The following is a 22455-nucleotide window of genomic DNA, read 5'->3' as shown; positions in this document are numbered from 1 at the left end:
AGGAAGTCTCCCACCCAGACCAAAGTGTTTGTTTGATAACTGTGCTCCCTCCACAACCTGTACAGTGGAGAATCCAGAAGCAGGGACAAGGCAGACCTCCGGGGCACGAGCTTCACAAGCAGCACGTGAAGTTGCGACTGGCAACGCCACCGGGCCATGCCATGACCTGATGTCTGGAAAAGAGACCAGCACCGCAGCAGGATGTGTCACTTCCCAGGCGCTTGCAAGCATCAAGGATGGAACAAAATGTCTGAGACTGGCCCAGCTCCTGGCTCCCAGCTACTCTTAATAAAAATCAGCTTTGTAGCAGTGCAAGCAGCAGTCTTACTGCTTTTAGATTATTCCTTTGAATTTGGACAGACGCATGAGCCACTGTGTTGCCAGAAGGGGCATCATTAACACTGAAGGAAGTTAGCAGTAGCTTAACAAGTGAAAGTCTGGGTTTAAAATAGTGACTTTCTGTAGCTCCGAATTCTCTTACCCTGAAGAAGGAGATGGATAAGCTATAGCCCTAGGAAATGCAGAGCAATAGGCAGAGACCTCTCTGAGCATACTGATTGCTGCAGGGGAAAGAGGCAGCATGGTAAAGGCAGAAACTACAGGAATGTACAGAACAAAAACACAAACACGGAAAAAAAGAATTTCCTTAAAAAAAAACAGTATTTCCTTCAACTGGGAAGGCAAGCTGGCCAGTACCAACTTCCACCTCCCCTGCACTGTGCCTGCAGGGTTCAAGTAGGAGCCTTCGGGGGATGAGAGGTCTCGTCAGTGCAGGCCATCGCCACAGCTTGACATCTTGGTCATTCTATCTGGGTTGTTTTCAGCTCGTGAGGTGTTATGCAGTGAACAGCAACAAGTTTTGATGATACCAGGAGTGACAAGGTCTGATGTGAAGCAGAGGAAGGGAGGCTGTGGAGGATTTTAGAAAGCTGGTGGGCTGGCAGCTGGGGAGGTTACAACTCTTCCCTGGTATGAGACATAAGTGAACATGTGCCCAGCCTGCCAGACTGGACTAGAAACCTGAAATCTCAGCAGACACAGCACAGAAGTCATAGTGAGAATCAGAGGAATGTGAAAAGCAGAAAGAGGCAATAAGAAAAAAATCTGGTTTTGAGCTATTACGACAGGAAGCACAAACCCTGTTGTCAGTGTCTTCAAGAATTATAAAAGATTTGAGCCAATATCCTAGCATGGAAATAACAGACTGACAGCACATGTGCCGACAGGATTGGGTGTGCAACATCTACATGGAAAAAAGGCAGCACTGGCTTTCCTCCCTGGATGTCAGTGGCTTCACATCTGCATTTATGGAGCTGAAACATTGTGAACATCTTTTTGCAATGGCAGACACATGCTCTGACTAGAGAGAGGTCTTTCAGCTGCAACTGTGCAGAGTGCAAATTGTATACAAAACTAGGGCAGCATGTGGAAGTATATTGGGAGAAAATGCTTGAATTATGTGTCTTTCATTCTGGTCTTAAAAATATAAAGCACCACCTCATTGCACTGTAGAGGAATATGGACTGTGATCGCAACCTTGGAAATGAGACAATGATGTGAATAATACAAGCTTTTTGCATAGACAGGGCCAGGGCAGCCCGTTCCTGTTCACTAGTATCACCTGAAGCAGGAGTGCTGCTCTGTTCTGCATGGGGTTTTATTTAATAACACCAGGTGGTGCAGGAAAATAGGTTAAAAAATATATGACAGTTATTTAGAACTTGAAAAATCTAAAAAAAAGATTAGGCATCTGTTATTGTGGACTCGAATAAGAGATGAAAGCTTCCTTAATACTATTGCTATTGATTTATTTTATTTTATTTTATTTTGCTATGCTCAATTCAACTTAATGCCAAGCTACGAAACCAGCAAAGGAAAAGCTAGCAGCAAAGTTGGTATAGATTTATTTTCTTTACCTTTTTCTCTAATCCGTAAATCTTACCTTACGGAGCTGGCCTTGCTAGAGAGTACTACACCAAAGCAGGTAATAAGCTGTACATGCTGAGGTTTTGTATTTGTTTGAGGTCTGGTTTTGGTAGTTCGGGGTTTTTTTTGTCTAAGATGTGATTATTTAGTATTGCACTGCGAGAGTCACTTTGAATTGTGGGCTTTAGTCCAAGCTGTCCTGCTAGTCACAGTCTCCAGGCCAACACAGCCACCACAACTGGCTTTAAGTGCCATCACTGGACTTTGATACCATGTTATCCCATGACCTTCTGGTCAGACTGTTGTCCCGCAAGGTGACTTCAGTCTTCAGTGAACACCGAGGACACCAGAGATGAGATGGTCTGTGCATCAGTGTGCATGGACCTCAGCATAGCCCAGCCCAGGGCAGCCCTTCTTGTGCTGTGCTCTGGAGAGAAAATTCATGGAAAGGTAAGGCCAGCACTGCTAGTATCAGGATTACCTTTTTGTTTCTGATAGGTACTGAGCAGTTTTGCTGAGTGCCATTTACAAAACCCTTACAGTTCAGCAAGTTTGCTTTATGGAACAGTTATGGCTCTTGTCAGGATTTTCTCTTCTCCTCCTTCAAAGACCTCTGCCTTCTGCCTCCAGAGCGATGCCAACTGCTCCTCAGGGGTGTACCCCCCACTTCTGCAGCCTGCAGGCTTCTCTGGCACCTCCGTGGTGCTGGGTCAAAGCCTGTGGCAGTTGGTCAGACAGGTTCTGCTTCTCCAAGCCCATGGCCAGGAGTGAGATTTCTTCATTCTTCCTGAAGAAGTGCTTTATCCTAATCACCTGGAAAGTAACTCTTCCCTCTGTCCAGTGGAAGTAGGAGCTTGGATGGCCATAGGTCTGCATCCTTCCGTGGGAGTGACAGAGACTTCACCACTTCTGCTCTACTGAAGTCTCTGCCTTTGCCAGCAGATACTCCGCCTTTCTTTCCACCAGCTGCTAACATGATTTCCCTAAATGAACTACTATCTACTCAAGAAATATTGGGGTTGAGTGTTATGATTACCTTTTCCATGCTTTTTTTTTAAATAACTATGTAACTATAAAAATACTTTTTTTAAAAAAAATATTGTCCTTTATTTGCTTTTGCTATTCTTTATACTCTTATTTCTAAGACTGTTTTTTTTTCTAAAGCTTCCTAGAAAACAATTCTCCATTCTCTTTTTTTTTAACTGAGAGAGATTTAATTGCAGCATATGATAGTGTACTGATTGCATATCATAAGATTTAAAGTTAGCTTCATAAAACACTGTTATTTCATTTGGGGAGGGCTCAGTATATTTTTATTGTTGAATGTATTCTAAATTACTTTGCTAAATATGTAGAGTGCTTAGAGGATGAAACATATGAGAAGATGGTAACAAACTAGCAGATAGATAGATTCTCTACTCCTTTGAGCATTGTATAATCATTTACACTTAGGCAAAGCAAGTGTGGATGCTCTTAAAACACTGACAGTATCTTGTAAGTGTTTAATGCAAGGTTTAAATTATACTGTGAGATAACCAGGCACTGGAGAATAGCCCCAGAATCAGCTAAATCTCACACTGGCAAAACAAGGTCAGACCGAAGATTTCTTCCTGCATTGTCATGAGCATGTAAACACCTCCCCTTTATTGAACTAACCTTGCAACATGCAGCTTTAAAAAAATTTATCTAAAATACATTTGTCAGATGAAATATGACTTTGCTTATGCTTGTGTTTCAAAATTTATGCATATACAGTATTTTTACAACTTTGAAAAGTATTTTTGCTTTCATGCAAAAATTTAGATTTGCAATAATTTAATTTATTGTGTGATTTTACGGATCTTTTTTCTTTTGTTCTTTTTTTTTGTTTTTTTTTTAGTTTAAAAGATCTTATCCAAAGCGAAGATGTGAAACCCAAGCTGCAGTACATCATGACTAACCCTTCCTTTTCTATGGTAACAGTTCAAAGTGAAGACAGTGGGATAACCTGGGAAACCAGCTCGAGCAGATCTTCTACTCCCTGGGCCTCAGAAACTAGTACAACCTCTGATCTTTACAGTATGGAAAGTTCACCAATAGGTTCTCCTCCAGGAAAAGTTATCTTTATTATGGATGAAGGTAAGATTGTTCATAAAAGGAAGCGTAAATCGTCAAATACGGTCCTGATAGCTACAAACCTGAAGGGAGGCCAGAGCAGTAAGAAACGTGACTCTTCTGGAATGCAGAGGCAAGAACCAAGAACTGTTCTAGGAGACGTGCAGGGCTCCGTGTTGAACGTTGAACAGGTGGAAGCACAAGACACAGATGAGGAAATGTTGGATGACAAAGAAGATCTAGAGAACATCGCAGAAGAGCCTGTAAAACGTGCCCCAATAAGATCTATATTTAGAGAAAGCAGACTGAGAAAAGTAGGGCCGATTCTTGGAGGACCAGTACAAGCTAGAATCCAGCTGTTCAACTCAATTTTTGGAGGGACTGAGCCAGCCCCTGAAACATTGGAGAAAACCACAATCCAGAGAAGTAGCTCAGTTTCAGGAGATTCTGAACAGTTCCTTGAAACATCAGTAAAAGAAAGATTGCAGAAGTTCAGTTCACTCTCAGAAGCAACACACCCAATCCCTTCCCAGAGAGCAGGAAGTAGAAATCTTGAAACACCATCGGAGAGGAGAAGGAAGCAAAGACAGCAACCCACAGCACATGCAAATCAAAGCTATTCTTCACCAACAATGCCTCTTGAAAAACAGCTTACTAATAAAGATGATGTTTCATCTGAAAATACTAAACCCATTAAAATGAAAGATAAACCAAGCAGATTTTCAAGCTTTGGTGCAGAAACAGCTCTTCAACATGAAGAAGGAAAGGACAAACAATCTCTTTTGGAGATTCCAAATCAGGTATCAGGACAGTCACCGAAGTTCTGCCCTCCTGAAGAAGCCGAGAAGCAGCAAAGTTATTCACCTGCAGTGAAAACATCAATAACAGAGCAATCAAACTCCATTTCATTAGAGTTTGGTGCTAAATCAGCAAAACAAGTGCCACTTCCTTCAGCTGAAGCTGCAAACAAGAAACCAGACCAATCCCTGCTGACAGCGTCAGATCTTCTGGATGAACCAAAGGAGCAGGAAATTCAGCCCAGTTCTGCACCACGGCCTGTTTCAGCAGATTTTGTTAATGAATTAGGTAGACAAAGTACCCAACCTATTTTGCCCACAGCATCCATGTCAGAACATCATGAGAGGGAAGCACAGAAGTCAGCAGTTCAGTCTTACTTACCTAGTGCTCCATCAGTTAAATCCAAATATTCCACTCTATCTGAAGCAAGACAGGACGATATTATTCCTCAGTCATCAGAAACAGCACAATCCGAGTCTGAACACGTGCTATTACCACATTCTGTAGATGAAACAGAGAAGCAAGAAACTGAGTGTCATTCATCAATAACTGCACCATCAGAAACTGAGCATTCAGGTCTATTGTATTCTGCTAGAAAAAAAGAGAGTCGAAAGACCCCACCACCAGACACCCAAAATGTTCACTTAAAGAAGCAAACAGAATCCGAAGAGCAAGGAATTAAATTAAATTTACCCATTCCTGAAAAGATAGATTCTAAATATTTTGGCATTTCATATCCTGTGCACACAGAAACACAAGAAACTCAGAAAATTTCAGCTGTAAATAAAGGAGTAGATTTGGATCACCCTGATTTTTCCATTGAAAAAAACAAACAAGTAGACAGTGCACAAATGGAGATGGAGCATCCAGATTTCTCATATTCCAGCAAAGAAATTGGGGAATCAGAGGAAACACAGATGGAAACAGAGTGTCTGGGCTTCTCTTTTTCCAAGGAAGAAACAGAGGAATTGGAGGGTGCACAGTTGGAGATGAAGCATTCAGACTCTTTTTTTTCCAGGGATGAAATAGAGGAATCTGAAAGTACACAAGTGGAGACAGAACATCCAGATTTCTCATATTCCAGGGTAGAAACAGAAGAATCTGACAGTGCAAAACTGGAGACAGAATATCCAGAATTGCTTTTCTCTGCAAAAGAAACAGAGGTATTGGAGAATGCCCAACTACAAACAGAAGATCCAGATTTCTCATATTCCAAGGAAGAAATAGAAGAATTGGTGAGTGCACAGCTGGAGATGCAGCATCCAGACTTTTCTTTTTCCAGGAGAGAAACGGAGGAATTGGAGAGTGCCCAGCTTCAGACAGAGCACCCAGATTTCTCATACTCCAAAGAAATGGTGGAATCGGAGAGTGCACAGTTGGAGATGGAGCATCCATACTTTTCTTTTTCCAGGGAAGAAATGGTGGAATCGGAGAGTGCACAGTTGGAGAGTGAACATCCAGATTTCTCATATTCCAGGGAAGAAACAGAGGAATCTGAGAGTGCAAAACTGGAGACAGAACATCCAGAATTGCTTTTTTCCACAAAAGAAACAGAGGAATTGGAGAATGCCCAACTGCAGACAGAACATCCAGATTTCTCATATTCCAAGGAAGAAACGGAGCATGCCCACCTGGAGACAGAGCACCCAGATTTCACGTACTCCAGAGAAGAAATGGTGCAATCAGAGAGTGCACACCTGGAGATGCAGCATCCAGACTTTTCTTTTTCCAGGGAAAAAACAGAGGAATTGGAGAGTGCCCACGTGGAGAGAGAGCACCCAGATTTCCCATACTCCAGAGAAGAAATGGTGGAATCAGAGAGTGCACAGCTGGAGATGCAGCATCCAGACTTTTCTTTTTCCAGGGAAGAAACAGAGGAATCACAAAGTGCACACCTGGATAGGGAACATCAAGAATTTTTATTTTCCAGGGAAGAAACAGAAAAACAAAAATCTGTTCCTTTTGAACTGGAACAGCCAGAGTCTTATTCTCCTGAACAAGCAGAGCAAGAAGAAACAGCACAGCTTGCACTGGTACCTTCAGATTTCTCATGTTTGATGGAAGAAGCAGAGAAAGAAAACACTACAGAACTCAGGTCGGTACATCCAGATATATCTGATTCCACTAGAAGAGCTGAGACACAGCAATCTGCTTATCTGGAAACAGCACATTCAGATTTACCATATCACACAAATAAAACAAAACAGCAGGAACTGGCACAAGATGTGGACAATTATCTTGTGTCATATTTTGGTGACAAAGGAGAACAGCCACAGCCTGTACAGCAGGATTCACAACCTGGAGGTAAGCTGTATTCCTGTGCCAAGGGAGTACAAGGAGAAACTACTCAACTGCAGACACAGCATTCAGTTTTGGCACATTCTACTGGAAAAGAACAGCAACATAAAACCTCACAGAGGAGGACAGAACAGCCAGAGATTACATATTCCACTGGCAAAACAGAACAACAGGAAATATTGCAGCCAAAGTGGGAGCAAGCAGATTTGCCATATTCCCGTGGAGAAACAGCACAAGAAGCTGTACAAAAAGACTTAGAAGGTCCAGAGCCATCATGTTTCATTAGTGAAGCAGATCAACAAGAAAATGTACAACTAGCTTCAGAAAATAGGGATTTCTCATTTACCACTGGAGAAGTAATGCAAGAAGGAGTGGAGTCAGGATCTTTGGGCTCCTCACATTCAACAGACAGAGCAAAGACCTGGGAAATGGCACAACTGGAGCAGAAGCAGTTGCTTCTCTCCTGTTCCGCTGCTGGTAGTCAGGAACAGGAAACCACACCACTGGATGTGGCCCAGCCAGATGTATCATATTGCTTTGGCAGAATGGAACAACAAGATATAGTACAGAGAGAGCTAGAACAGCAGGAAACAGCCCAAGAAAAAGCTATGCAAATGGAAATGGAGTATTCAGATTTGTCAGAAACCTGGGGGAAAGAAGAGCAACAGGTCATAGACCAAATTTTGGCACAGCAAGAGTTAGTGCATCCATCTTTGCCATATTGTCCCAGTGAACAAATGCCGGAAGAAATGCAAACAGAGCCAGCATATCCAGAACAGACATTCTATGTAAGTACAAAAAGGCAGGAGGAAATGACACAACACAAATCAGAGCAACCATTTCTTTCAAGTTTTACTGGCAAAACAGAGCAACAAGAAATAGTACATGCAGAGCTGGAGCAAACATTTTTGCCATCTTCCAGTGGAAAAGAAGCTTCACTGGAAATGGAATTGAGTTCAGAACATCCAAATTTGTCATATTCCTTTCATGAAGCTGCACAACAAAAAAAGTTGAAACATCCAACCCTACCATTTCGTTTGAAGCAACAGGAAACTGCAGCACTGGTGATGGAACATCCGGATTTTTCATGTGCCAGTGGTGAAGCAAAACCAGGTAACACCATAGAACGGGAGTCAGGACATCCAGAGCTCTCACACTCCATGGCAGAAACACAAGGACAATCAGAACATTTGGATTCACCAGGAACCCTGGGTGAAGCAGCACAAGATAAAAGTATGGAAGTGGAATCTAAATACTCAAAGTTGACATGTTCTTATGGCCAAAAAAACCAGCAAGAAACTTCACAATTGGATTCAAAATATCAAGATTTATCATTTTCCTTTGATAAAGCCAAAGAACAAGCAACTCAAGAGCTTGAGTCTAAATATCAAGAGTTGCCTAAAATGTCCAGAAAAAGAACTTCTCCAGCAACTGCACAAATAGAGTCGAAACATCCAGATTTGACATATTCCCTTGGCAAAGCAAATGAGCCAGAAATTGCACCATGGGAAATGAAGCATCCTGATTTGTCACATTGCACTGATGAGACAAACCAACAAGAAGTAGTACTGTTGGATCAGAGACACAGAAAAATTTCTGTTGGCAGAGAAAAGCAGCAGCAAACCACAAAACAGCAATTAGAGCAAGAAAAGTTACTGCATACTCCTGGTAAAACAGAGCAATTAAAACGTGCCCAGGAGGACTTGGAACAACCAGATTTATCGTTTTCCATTGACAAGCCAGATGATGAAATGGCCCCACCAGAGGCAGGACACGCTGATGTGCTATATCCTCTGGACAACACAAAGGTGCGACGAAGTGTACAACAAGAATTGGAGCAAACAGGTTTAACTTACCCCTTTGGAAAAGCAGAACTGAAAACAGTTCAGCCAGAAGTGGAAATTCCACATTTGGCCCATTCTGTGGGTATGGCAGAAGAAGCAGAAATAGCAGAGCCAGGGCAGGGACATCCTGACTTGCCTTATTCCCTTTTCAAAGCAGGAGGACTGCAGACTGCACAGCTGAAACCTGAACGCCCTGGTCTAGCACGCTCCCTCGACAAAGTGCAAGAAAGGACCCAGCTGGGCTTGGAACAGCTGGATAGGTTTTATGTTCATGACAAAACAGAGCAACTCCCACCTGCCCAGCTGGAGATGGGCCACGCAGACTTGGCATCCCCTGCTGACAAAGTGGGGCAGCGAGGGATGCAGCACACAGCCCTGAGACCCCCTGATGAGGGACAGTCTGTCAGCAGAGCAGAGAGTCCACAAACTGCGAAAGAGAAACTAGGAGCTCCAGATGCATCATCTCATAGTGGAAAAGCAGAGCAAAGAGAAATGGCAAAACCAGAGCCAAAGCATCCTGATTTATCATATTCCATTGATAAAACACAGACACAAGAAACTACACAACTGGGGTTAGGAAAACCAGATCTATCATCTTGGCCTGGCAAAACAGAGCAAGCACAAACTGCTCAAGAGGAACAGCCAGGCTTTCTGTATTCCTTAAAAAAAGCTGCACAGGGAGAGAAAGCACAGCCAGAATTGGGACATTCACAGTTATCTTATTCTGTTAGTGAGTCAGAACAAGAAACTGCACATGCGAAATCAAACCCTTCAGATTTATCTGCTGGCAGATTAGAACACTATGAAATCACACAACCAGAGGCAGAACTAATGGTTTTACCATGTTCAATTGGTGAAACACAGCGACCTCAAATGGCTGAAGTGGATTTGGAGCATCCGGATGTATTGCATTCCACTCGCTCAGTACGGCAACAAGAAAAGATTCAGCCAAAGCAGGAAGAGCCAGGTGATTTTTCATCATCTCTCAGCAAAGAAGAGCAATGGGAAGACGCAGGAATGCAGGCAGAACACCCTGAGCTGCAGTGCTCTATGAGGAGAACAGAAGGACTGCAAAATTCCAAAGAAAAATCAGAATACGCAGATTTGTCATTCCCTGTTGGCGCAGCAGAACCTCATAAAACAACACAGCCAGAGTTGAAAGAACATGATTTGTTGCATTCTTTTGTCAAAACAAAGCCATCATGGGCTGTCCCACTGGAGTCTGAACATGCAGAGGTCTCAGATGCCATGGGCAAGGTACCACACCCTGATTTGTCCTCTTCTGTTAGTAAAGAAAAACAAAGTGCACAACTGGAGGTCAAACGGGAGAGGGAAAGCTATATGTTACACCCAGGGGAAACAGCACTACTGAAATTGGAACAGCCAATGTTGTCAAGTTCGCATGGCACAGCACAGCAACAAAATAGAGCCCCACTGGAAGGGGAATTCCCGGACTTCTTGTATTCCTCTGGCAAAAAAGAGCAACAAGAAATGGCAAAACAAGAGTTGGAGCATTCAGATTTATCATATTCAACTGATAAAACACAGCAACAAGAAACCACGCAACTTGGGTTAGGACAATCGGATCTATCATCTTACCCTGGGAAGACAGAGCAACCACAAACTGTTCAAGTGGAAGCAGAGCATCAGGACTTGCTGCATTTCACTGGCAAAACAGAATGGCGAGGAACAGCACAACCAGAGGTTGAGCATCCAGATTTGTCATATTCCAGTGACAAAGTAGAGAAGCCACTGGATACACAACAGAAATCAGAGCAGCCTGTAACACCCCATCCCACTGGAAAAACAGAGCAACAAGGAATGGCACATACAGAGCGGGAACTTCGCAATTTATCATATTCCATTTGCAAAACACTGTCACAAGAAGAAACACAAATGGACTTCAGGCAACAAGATTTAACGTATGCCCTTGATAGAACAGATGAAATGCCAGCTGTGCAGGGTGAACTGGAACATACAGGTTTGATGTATCCTCCTGGCAAAAGAGAACAAGAAATGGTATTGCCAGAGTTGCAACATCCACAGGTATCTTACCCTGTTAGAAAAATAGAAGAGGAAGCTACACATCAGAAATCAAGCTATCCAGATTTGTCATATTCTACTAGTCAACAAGAGCACTGTGAAATTGAACAAGCAGAGGTGGAAGAAATTGATTTATCCTACCCAGCTGGCAAATTAGAGCATTCACAACCTGCCCAAAAAGTACTGCAACAGCCAGAGCCAGAGCTTTTGGAGTCCTTCAGCAAACTAGAGGAAAAGGGAATGGCCCAGCCTGGCTTTTTTCACTCCCTTGGTGAAGAAAAGCAGAAACCAGCTTCACCGTTAGACTTAGTGCAACCCAGTTTATCACATTTGATTGGCAAACCAGAAAAAGAGGAAACAGCGCAAGCAGGGTTCATGCCTTCTGATTTTTCATATTCCACAGGAAAAGCAGAGCAGTTGCAAATGGAACAACTAAAATCAAAATGTCCAGATTTGTCATATTCTCTTGGCAAAGCAGAGACTTGTGGAATGAAACCAACAGATTTATTGTACTCCTATGGCAAAGGAGAGCAGACACAGACTGCCCAGCTGGGGCATCCAGAGACATCATATTTCACAGGGGAAATGGAGCGAAGGGATGGGGCCCAACTTGAACCACAGTGCATTAATTTGCAGTACTCTGTTGTTGAAACAGAGCAACCAGAAACACCTTCTGTATCATATACCTTGGGCAGGATTGAGGAGCAGGGAACTGCACAACTGGGCTTTGAACAATCAGACTTACTAAGTCCTACTGACAAAGCTAAAAAGCATGAAACAGCCGTGCTGAGAGCAGGGTGTTCAGAGAAGCGAGACACTGGGGCTACTTCATCTCTAAGTCCTCAGTTGGAAAGTAAGCAACAAGATTTATCCTTTTCCACTGAGGAAGCAGAGAGCCAACCGTATTCATCTCTTACTGAACAAACAGTGTCTGTACTACCTTTGGGTGTTTCACATTCTGTCTCTGAAACAAAAACAGAAGGAAGTCCAAAGTCTTCACCTGTACCTGAGGGCCTGTCCCCCAAGCACTTAGGTTTATCTTACACCCACCATAAAACAGAGCAGACAGAAAGTGCCCAGCCTGCATCAGGTTTCTTCTTTGCAAGAGAAGAAGCAGAGAGTACAAAAACTCATCTACATTTGCCTGTGGCTGCACAGTCAGAGGCCAAACATGTAGTTTTACCTGAAACAGAGAGAGAACAGACTCCACATTACTTCCACACAGCTACGCAACTAGAATCTGAACAATTAAATTTATCATATTCTACAGATAAAGCAGGAACTCTAGAAAGTCAAGATTATTTAACTGTATCTTCAAAACTGGAGTCTGAACCTTCAGTTCCCTTTTATTCAGCTGATAAAATATGTCAGCAAGAAATTCCACCTTGTTCAAAACCAGCCTCTGAGTATTTGGTTCCCACATGGTCTCCTGCTGAACAAGAAAAGCAAAGCATGCAGCCACTTATTCCCCAGTCTGCACAGTCAGAGTATAAACATGTAATTCCACCACATGATGAAAAAGAACTGCAAAAAATTCAGCTCTATTCACCTAAATCAACAAGCTTGAAGACAGTGCAGTTGAAGAGTATGGCTGCAATGCACGCACAAGACCAAGATGGCCAAGAATCTCAAGGTCATTTGTTGGACACAAAATATTTGTCATCAGAGCAGCTAAGGAGTCCCCCTATATTCACTACTGAGCAGGATAAGCAAGAAATACGACCTGATGTGCAGACAGTGCAAAGGCTGGTGACCACAGAGTCAAAGGTGACTGCTGTAGCAGACAGGCAAGCAATGTCATCAGATTCATTTGTACCTTTTCCTACATTACCTGAAAAGTCAGTATCAGTGGTTTTCACTGATGATGAAGAGAAACGAAATATTCCATCATCTTTATCTGATGTAGTAGGCATGCTTGGAAAGCAACCTAGCATAGTTCCAGGAATTTATACTGAAGGAGAGGATAGCCGTGAAATACAGTCATATTTTGCAGACCAAAAGCATACATCCTTAGAGCATCTGGGAGCTGTTTCATCAGATCTTGTGTATGAAACTGTGACACACCAAACGCAGCATTATTCTGGCGAACAGGGCAGTCCTTCTTCAGCAGAAATGAAGTCCGTTAGCTCTAGTTCTGATGAAAAGCAGAATCCAAATATTCCGTCTTTTGGGCTAGCTAGCTGGCTGGCAGAAGAGGTGAAAGCTCGCTCAATTAGTCCAATAAGAGCTGCAGAAGTAGACAGGCAAGGAATTCAACTTTCTCCAAATGAAGATTCTGATTTTGGATCAAAACAATTCCCAGCTGGAAGTTGCACAGAACTTACAGTTCATGGTGCTATGAAGAATAAAGGAGATATGTTTAGAGTTTCTGATTCAGTGTCAAGTGAAATTTCCCACAGAGTGTCCTCAGAAACTAGTCACAGAGCACAAAGGTATGATTTACCATCTCTAGAAGCAGATAATCCAGGTCCAGGCAAAATTCCAGAGCATGAAACTAGGGTTGGAAACCCTACGAAAATGGAAGCGATGAAACATCTGGAGGTAGACAAAGTGCCTGAAGTGCCTGAACATTACCTGAGAGGAGAAGAGGAAGAAATGGAGCATGTGAGTGCTGTAGAAGACAGTCAGCATGCTCCAGAGCCTACTGAACAAAAAGACCTATTTAATATTATTTCAGAAGGTTATGAAATACTCAATATTCATGCTCCTACACATATTTCTTCTGTTGATCAGGAAGAAAGTAAACACATGCCAGATAAACTAGAATACTTGGAAACAAATCCTTCATTTAAAGGAAAATTAGCTGATGATGGCCATAGAGCCCTAGCTTCCGAAACAACCACAGAAATTTCAGAGAGCTCAGTGTTGGGAAAGCCTGGAAGCCATGAACTAAAAGAATTGGTCAAAAATGATGATGTTGAGGAAACTGGGGAAATAGAGCAAGAAAATCCCATGTTGTCAGAAAATAATAATGCAGTGTTGGATCCTAACAATGGTATGGCTGATATGGATTATTTTGAAAAATATACATTAATTGATGACAAATCCCCAATTAAGCCACATTTTGAAAGACCGAGTTCATTGTTTCCTGTGACAGAAGATCCCAATGAACCTGTGGAAGAAGCCACGTCTTTTAAAGAAAGTGCTGAGGTAGATACTTTGGAAGAGGAGTTTTCCTTACTTGAGGATCTGGATGAAGTCTTTTATGGTACTGTGAAAGGAGAAGGCAAAATGCAGTCCTGTGTAGATACTCCAAAACCTTTACCTCTGCAGAAATCAATTGATACTGGCAGTAAAAAGGTTACAAGTGTAGAAGATGAACGGAAGTCACCAGGGACCCCACTCTTTGATTCAGAAGAGGGAGTGTTAGAACGATGTCTCTTGTTCCCCACCACTGTTGCTGCAGTTAATCCAGAGCTTCTAGAGGAGCCACCTGCTTTGTCATTTTTATACAAGGACCTCTATGCAGAAGCAGTAGGAGAAAATACAAAGGATGAGACTCCTTCTGATGAGGAAAGTGGTAATTCTAATGCATCTTTCCCTAGTAGAAATTCAGACACAGATGATGGAACAGGAATATATTTTGAAAAATACATTCTTAAAGATGAAATTCCAAGTAAGGGCATAGGGCCTCAAAAAGATCAGATACCCGAGCATGAGTCTTTTAGTGGAGGAATTTCATTTCAGAGTTCAGAGGACAATCACAAGCAGGGGTCTGGTGATGTTCCATGTGTTAGAACTGAGGTTCTGCCAGAAAGGGCTGTTGTGGAGAGAGAGAAAATCCAGGCTGACAGTGACATTCAAGCGACAATTTGTAAACCAACGCATGCCATTCCTTTTGGAAGCAAAGTAATTCTTTCAGGTGCAAGAAGTGATACCACTGAACAAAGAGAAGAAGAAAATGTACCTGTAGAAACAACTGAGGAGTTGCCAGAGCAATCAAGTCATAGTCAACTAGTGGATTATCAGGGAGCTGCCTATCAAGAAGCTAGTAATAAACAGGAAGAACAGCATGAAATAACATCTGTTCCTGAAAAATATGTCCCATATGTCCGGACTCCTGTTGAAGTCAGTGAAGATGATCAGTATACCCAGGAAAATCTTTCACATGTTCCTACTATTCAGCAAACAGAGAAGCCAGACTTGCAAAGAGAGGAGCAGCACTCTGATGTTTATGAAGATCTTGCTGAGTCAATGGACTATGATGTGATTACACAAGAAGAACTTTTGCAAGATGAAATATCATCTCAATTCACACATGAGGAGCTATTATTTGAAGACAGGGACTCTTTTGAGCATGTTGGTGATAGTTATGAATTTATTAATGAGCCAGAGCAAAGAACACCTGTTGAGCTTGAAGATTCCGGCTTTGTGGTGATGTATCCTGAAAAAGCAGCAGCAAACATTCCTCAAGTTGAGAGCCCACAAAGAGAAGAGAAGAAAGGGCAAGTAGACACATATTGTTACCACTGCAAATGCCCAATATCTGCCATTGACAAGCTTTTTGGAGAACATAAAGACCATGAAGTCACAACACTAGAAGATGCTGCAACCAAGATGAAGGTAAGAATTAATTTGGGTGAGGGAAGGAGCTACTGAAGTTAATTTCTCCAGATCTTCCATGTTGTCAGGGGAGGGGCTTCAGAGAGCAGTCCAGTGGCTAAATCACAGTATCTATAAAATAAAAACTGTTCCTAAACACCTGTTAGAGATCTTGATGGAAGACTATCTTATTAAAGTGTTCTCTAGAGTCCTAGGCTTGCTAAGCTGATATTTTTATTTGTTCAAAAGTTTTAATGACCTTGTTTATATGTCGCTGTTACCAAACTTTACATCTTTTAGCCTGCTCACTTGTGTAAGTTTGTTCTGGTTTGTATGAGGGAGAAATGGGAAGAGTGTCATTTCTATGAAACGAAAATTTTAGTAAGTGCAGCTCATTTCATTTGACAAGGTACTGAAACTTCCATATGTGGGGATCAGTATCATCATAAAGTGTTCCCTGTCCCAGTTACGTGTGTTGGTTGCTCAGAGATGTTAGACAAGTTACACAGTTTACACGACACAGTTTTATTGAAACTCCGTCCTCATTTTCTGTTCTGTTCATGTTCATCTGTGCCAATAGTGTTTTAGTTGTAGTGCAGGTAAGAGTTTAGCAAGCCCTACTCTTTCCCACTGTCTCTAAGCTGTACCACTCTAAAAGACAGATAAAATTGCCCTCCATTTCAGTAGCCTAGTCCTTTGCTATCAGTAGTAGTGGAAATGCTTTTTTTTCTGTGGAAGCTATTCTTAATTAAATTGCAGTTCTGCTTATGAAAACAGAATGCATGTGATGTCTCACTTTTCCCATATCAGATTTGTTCACGTATAAGTATACAGATGTTATTTTCTTGGTTACCAGCTATTTAATCCCACCCCATTATCTGAAAGGTGAGGTCTCTTTCCTGGCACATGTTCGGTTGACAGTAATACAGATTCTCTGTAATTTCATTAAAGTTCCAGAAGGTCTTGTATCGATGGTATTTACGTTTATCTTTATGTTAACTCATATGCAAGAAAGAGAAATTAAAAGTAGGAGGAGTCAATGTGGCGGTTTCAAATATCAGTATTTATAAACTGTCTCCATGGTGTTCAGATGTATGACAGCAGAGTTACTTTTTATATATGGCCATTCATACTTGACTTAGAAGTGACAATTAGCCACCAGTAAGTCACTAATAAAGTCATAGACCCCAACCATCCCTCAAATGTACCTGCATTGCAGCAAGTAAGTTAAGCCTCAAATAAACATCCTGTGATATCACTCCCTGGCTGTGGAACACGGACATGAAGCCAATATTAAATCTGGGCACAACACAGGCTTGGCTTCACATGATTTCTAGCACTCAGGGCTCAGGTTACTCTGAGATGACATTTGTATGTTTCTTGTTACAATTTCTCAGTACAATTGTTACAATTTCTCAGTACAATTACTGAGAAAACATTAAGATAGCAAAATGCTTGTCACCCCAATTTTAGCTAGGAACATAGCTTCACAGTAAACGAAAGGAGCTATGGATGGCGTCTGTCAGATTTTATAGGTTATCTTGACAAACAGAAGTTTGCCTCTGAATCTTGGTGATTGACCCTAAATATTTATAAAGTGAGCCTTCAGTTGTACAGTCTGATGTCACGTTTATAATTAATGGAAAGTCATATGCTAGTTTTCAACAGATCTAGCTGTAGGAGTTTGCCATAATAAGAAGCTGTTACCAAAGGAAGTTAACCTTCCTTTTAGATTTTTGCCATCTAATTAAAACTAAGTATTTTTATGAATTATAAATTACATCTGAGCAGATCTCCAGCTGGCTTTCATGAAAGGTCAAGGACTAAGAAAAAGTTCTGAGTCGTCTCTGATGCCTGTTGTCCCTTGGACTGCTTTTGTTTCCACATCTAATTCAGTGATTTTGATGAATTCTGGTTTATAGGAAATATCTTTAAAATTCTAATCAAAAAAATCATGACACTGCATAATCTGTTAGTCTCATAATTACGTGCATTATCTTGCTTTTTATGGGCTTGTTTCTGCGATCTCTTGAGGACCCTCATGAAGCTCTGATTATCCTCAGCCTCTAGCAAAACTGCACTGGAATTCATAGTGGTCAACAACTTGTATAGACATTCAGAACATTGTTGAACTGAGCTCACTTTTTTTTTGGTTTGGAAACAGTTTTGTGACTGTTCCAGTCGCTATTTCTGTGCTTATCTTTGTAGCCAGAGGGATGCTTGAACTTAATTTAGCATTTGTTCCAATGGTGGCTCATGGCAAAACAAAAATATTCACCTAAAATAAGTTGCATGTAAAAGCTTTTTAAAATAATGTGCTTATGTTACTGAAACATTTTAAATTTCAGGATCACTTAGGTGAATTGCTAATAGCACTGGAAGAAAAGTCAATTAAGATTGAAGAGTTTGTGAGTGATATTGAATCACTATTTAACTCTGTTGAGGTAAGTCCAGTGTTTTATTGCACTAGTTTTCTTACTTCTAAGATATGCTTGCCTTGCTTTGTATCATCATTGCTTCCACTAAAATGGGCTGTTTCTCCAGTCCTCAAACTGACCTCTCCCACTGGAAGGTATTAACTTTAGGGGAAGAAAAATACTGCTTTTTTTTGCACATTATTGCAAAGTGGAATATGTGACTGTGAAGCACTGGAGGAAAAAAAGTTCCCTTAATTTTGTTTAAGTTTATAAAAAGCTCACACTGTTTATGTCTTTATTTAGAATGCTGTGTGAAGCATCTAAATGAGTTGCCCAATGTCTTAACTCCTTAATGCCCAAGTTCTTAGGCCTTGAGGACTGTATTAATTTCAGTTGAAAGTATGGATTTTTAGCTATTTTGTAGTCAGACTTTCTGTCTTAATGCTTAAATACAGAAGTTTAATTTTAAACAGTAACAGTAAAAAAAAAATCTGCCATTGTTTTTAATGTATTTCTCTAGCATTATTTCTCCCAGATAAGCTTGCTTACAGAAATAAAGTTCTCTTATTCTCAGGATGCCAGAAGGAGTTTGGTGGATGGCACATGTATGGGTAGTTGAGAGTTTCTGTGTATTCATTAAATGTTGTAATTTTATTCTGCAGATCGATTTACATCTGTCTTTACCTTGCAGGAAAACTGTAAGAAAAATGCAGAGTTACTGGAAAAGCAGAATGAAGAGATGCTTAAGAAAGTGGTAGCACAATATGATGAGAAATCAGAGAACTTTGAGGAAGTGAAGAAGATGAAAATGGAGTATCTGTATGAGCAGATGGTTAACTTCCAGCAAACTGTTGATTCAGCAAAGGAAACTTTGGAGAAAACAGTAAAAGAAATGGAAGAACTTGATGGATTTGTATTCCTAAGTGTAAGTAAAAATGGCTTTCATACTGTAGCTCTTATGATACTAGTTAGGAAACCACTTAGACAGTACCTAGGCTGAGAATGAGCTATTTAACTTCCTTTTTTTTTTTTTTTTTAAGATAGCTAAATCCTGCAAGCTCAGCTATTGCACTCTGAAACTGCTAGATCATTTGCTTGTGTCATGTGAATGCTTAGTGAGAATTGCAAAGATGACGCATCGGATGAAAACGTGCCTTATGCCATTAAAATGGTTCTGTTTTGTTTTGTGAAGAGAAGGCTAAGAGACACTTCGATAATTTATATAGGATTAATTATCCACTGAGAAGTAAGAAATGTTATAGTAAAAGGTACTTTACTGTATGAAAAATAAAAGTGAAACAAGAAAGTGTAATTGAAAATTATCTAAACTGGAAGCAGAGTTGTTGTGGTATTTTGTTGTTTGGGTTTTTTTTAATGAGCAGACACAGACAGTAGTTATGAACTCAGATTACTGATGTTGTGTTAAATGTTTACTGCTGAAAAACAGTGAGTGGCTGTGTGGTGCTTAGTTGCTAGCCAGGGCTAATCCATGGCAATGGGCTAGGTTTAGGAATGTGCATGTGAGGTGCATGTCTGTAATGGTCCTTTCTGGATGTAAAAGGTATCCCTTGTGAATCTACATAACTTGAGTACCTAGCTCATAGAGTCATCAGTTGTAAGCTGGTGTCAGAGGGTCTTGCAGGTTAATCATTAACAGCCTGTGTTCTCCAAGATTGTTCTTGTGCTGCAAGACTTGTCCGTAAGTGTTCTGTGACACTTTCTCCTTTATAGATGTGTATCAGCAGTCTTGAAGGGCTATTTTTGGATGGATGAGAAATATATCTTGCTTTCCTGAACTTTGTGAGGTGCTGGATCAGTGCTTTAGCAAAAAGATAACTTTGTAATCTGAAATTCTTTTGTGGAGTGGAAAAACTATTAGATTCCCTGCCCCTTTCTATTAGTGATAGAGGACAGGAATTTTTCTGTCCACAAGTCATGAAACCTTAGCTGAAGATTCATGGATCATGGGAGAAACTGTCGCTCTATGAGTGCAAATTACACACAGGTTCTAGTAACCAGAAGTCATGAAGGAGATTTCAGACAGAATTTGGATTTAAGTGTTCTTAATGTGCAAGCGATTTCTTTTTGTAAAAGCCTTGGTTTAAGAAAGTATTTGACTATGCTCTGGTCTTTAAACCTGGATATTGAATACTGACCCCTCAGGAGTTTAAAACCAGATTTAGACTCTAATAGCCTGCTGAGCAGAGCTTTGAAGTGGAATATTCTTAAGGAACCAAATTCTCTGCTAGTGTGAATGAGCAGCATTCCAGACAACATCAAGTCAATAAAGCTGTGTGTATTTTATGTCTGTGGAGAGTAGCAAGGCTGTTAGATGAGTGGATCTTCAACATTTTCAGGGTTTTGAAAACTGTTAATACATTTCTTTTTTTCCTCCTTTAGTCATCTAAAGAATTGAATAAAAGGTATATGAACTATGGGTTAAGTGCACTGTAGTGAGTACTAGGCCTAGCATGCTGGGTGCTTCATTTAGTATTTGCAAGCTTTGAAAACACACTGCTAATATTCATAGCTACTTTTATAAACCTTGCAAATAATGAAATTAAGAGAAGAGGTTTTATACTTGTTGCTGTAACTGACTGGTTTTGAAGTGTTTTGCACATGTTCTGTAATATATCAATTTAACAAGTAGCATCTTAAAAAGTCAGCTTGATTTTAAATCTTTACACAGACATTTATAAACACATGTTCCTTGTAGTTATTATTATACACACATATACTAAAAAAACATTTTGACCATGCTTCCATCTCTTAGACATCACTGGTACATTCTTTTTCCATTAGTCTGGTTCTGTATTACCTGGTTTCTGAAAGTTTACAATGCAAAGTGTCACTCACGTGTCTGGGGTTGTTGGGCGATATTTCTGAACACAATTCCAGAAATAATTGAGCTTAAGTAGCTTTCAAAAGCTTACCAGGAGACTACAAGCTGATGTTTTCCCATGCCTCTTCATTGGCACCACCCAATTCAGGATGTGTCACGGGGCTGTTGCCTCATCACAGCTGCATTCTAGCCCACCTGCACATACCAGTAAATACATGCAATCGCAAACAGTTCTCTGACATGTGTGATTTCCTCAAGATAGTCATTTTGGTGAGACTCATCCTTTATGAGAGAAGAGTTCGATTATAAGCCCATATTCCCCCAATACATTTTCCAAGGTGAACTACAAATATTCAGACAGGCTATCTGCAAGCCCCCAAACCTGCTTTGCCCACACCATCACCACTGCCTTTGCCCAAAGGGCCTGGACGCTGCATGGTGCGTATCAAACATGCCCTTGTCAGTGCTACCTCAGCCATCGCAACGATACACGTGCTGACATGTTGATGGACTGGGGTATAACAATGACATGAGTCTTCCAGTTCGCGGTCAGGTTACAACCCAGAAGAGTAGTCTGAAGAGAATGTGCCAAACCCCCTTTCATGGTTCCCATTAATCTCCAGAATTAGGACTATACATTTGGACTCCCTTGTTCTAAGTCAAAATGTGACAGTCTGACCACATACCTGCATGTAGTTTATTGCATAAGAATAGAGCAGGTATAATATGATCACAGAATCACAGAATCAGTCAGGTTGGAAGAGACCTCTGGGATCACTGACTCCAACCATTGCCCTGACACCACCCTGTCAACTAGACCATGGCACTAAGTGCCTTGTCCAGTCTTTTCTTAAACACATCCAGAGATGGTGACTCCACCACCTCCCTGGGCAGCCCATTCCAATGTCTAATGACCCGTTCTGAGAAGAAATGCTTCCTAATGTCCAACCTGAACCTCCCCTGGCGAAGCTTGAGGCTATGTCCTCTTGTCCTGTCGCTAGTTGCCTGGGAGAAGAGGCCGACTCCCACTCCACTACAACCTCCCTTCATGTAGTTGTAGACCACAATAAGGTCACCTCTGAGCCTCCTCTTCTCCAGGCTAAACAACCCCAGCTCCCTCAACCGTTCCTCATAGGTCAGACCCTCCAGACCCTTCACCAGCTTGGTCGCCCTCCTCTGGACTTGCTCCAACACCTCAACATCTTTCTTGAAGTGCAGGGCCCAGAACTGGACACAGTATTCAAGGAGCAGCCTCACCAGTGCCGAGTACAGAGGGATGATCACTTCCCTAGACCGGCTGGCTACACTATTCCTAATAGAGGCCAGGATGCCATTGGCCTTCTTGGCCACCTGGGCACACTGCTGGCTCATGTTTAGCCGGCTGTCAATCAGCATCCCCAGGTCTCTTTCTGCCAGGCCACTCTCTAACCACTCTTCCCCCAGCCTGTAGCGCTGCATGGGGTTGTTGTGGCCGAAGTGTAAGACCCGGCACTTGTTCTTGTTGAACCTCATGCCGTTGGTCTCGGCCCATCTATCTAACCTGTCCAGATCCCTCTGTAGGGCCTTCCTACCCTCCAGCAGATCAACACTGCCACCCACCTTGGTGTCATCTGCAAATTTACTGAGGGTGCACTCAATCCCTATGTCTAGA

The 22455-nt window shown here is 41.5% G+C and overlaps 1 protein-coding gene across 2 annotated transcripts in view; it reads left to right on the top strand.

The window, feature by feature from the left end:
• Positions 1-22455, top strand: part of CMYA5 (cardiomyopathy associated 5) — a 51635-nt gene that overhangs the window by 4321 nt on the left and 24859 nt on the right. For both annotated transcript variants that reach the window (XM_068422449.1, XM_068422448.1), the window contains exons 2-5: positions 3806-15566; positions 17894-17989; positions 18654-18887; positions 20363-20385. In XM_068422449.1, coding sequence (XP_068278550.1) covers positions 3806-15566; positions 17894-17989; positions 18654-18887; positions 20363-20385 — 12114 coding nt within the window. The remainder of the gene's footprint in view (positions 1-3805; positions 15567-17893; positions 17990-18653; positions 18888-20362; positions 20386-22455) is intronic.

The sequence above is a fragment of the Nyctibius grandis genome, chromosome Z (assembly GCF_013368605.1).
Source record: "Nyctibius grandis isolate bNycGra1 chromosome Z, bNycGra1.pri, whole genome shotgun sequence".
NCBI classification, from domain to species: Eukaryota; Metazoa; Chordata; class Aves; order Nyctibiiformes; family Nyctibiidae; genus Nyctibius; species Nyctibius grandis.
Note: the sequence above shows the minus strand (reverse complement) of the source record. Positions and strands in the feature narration are given on the sequence as shown.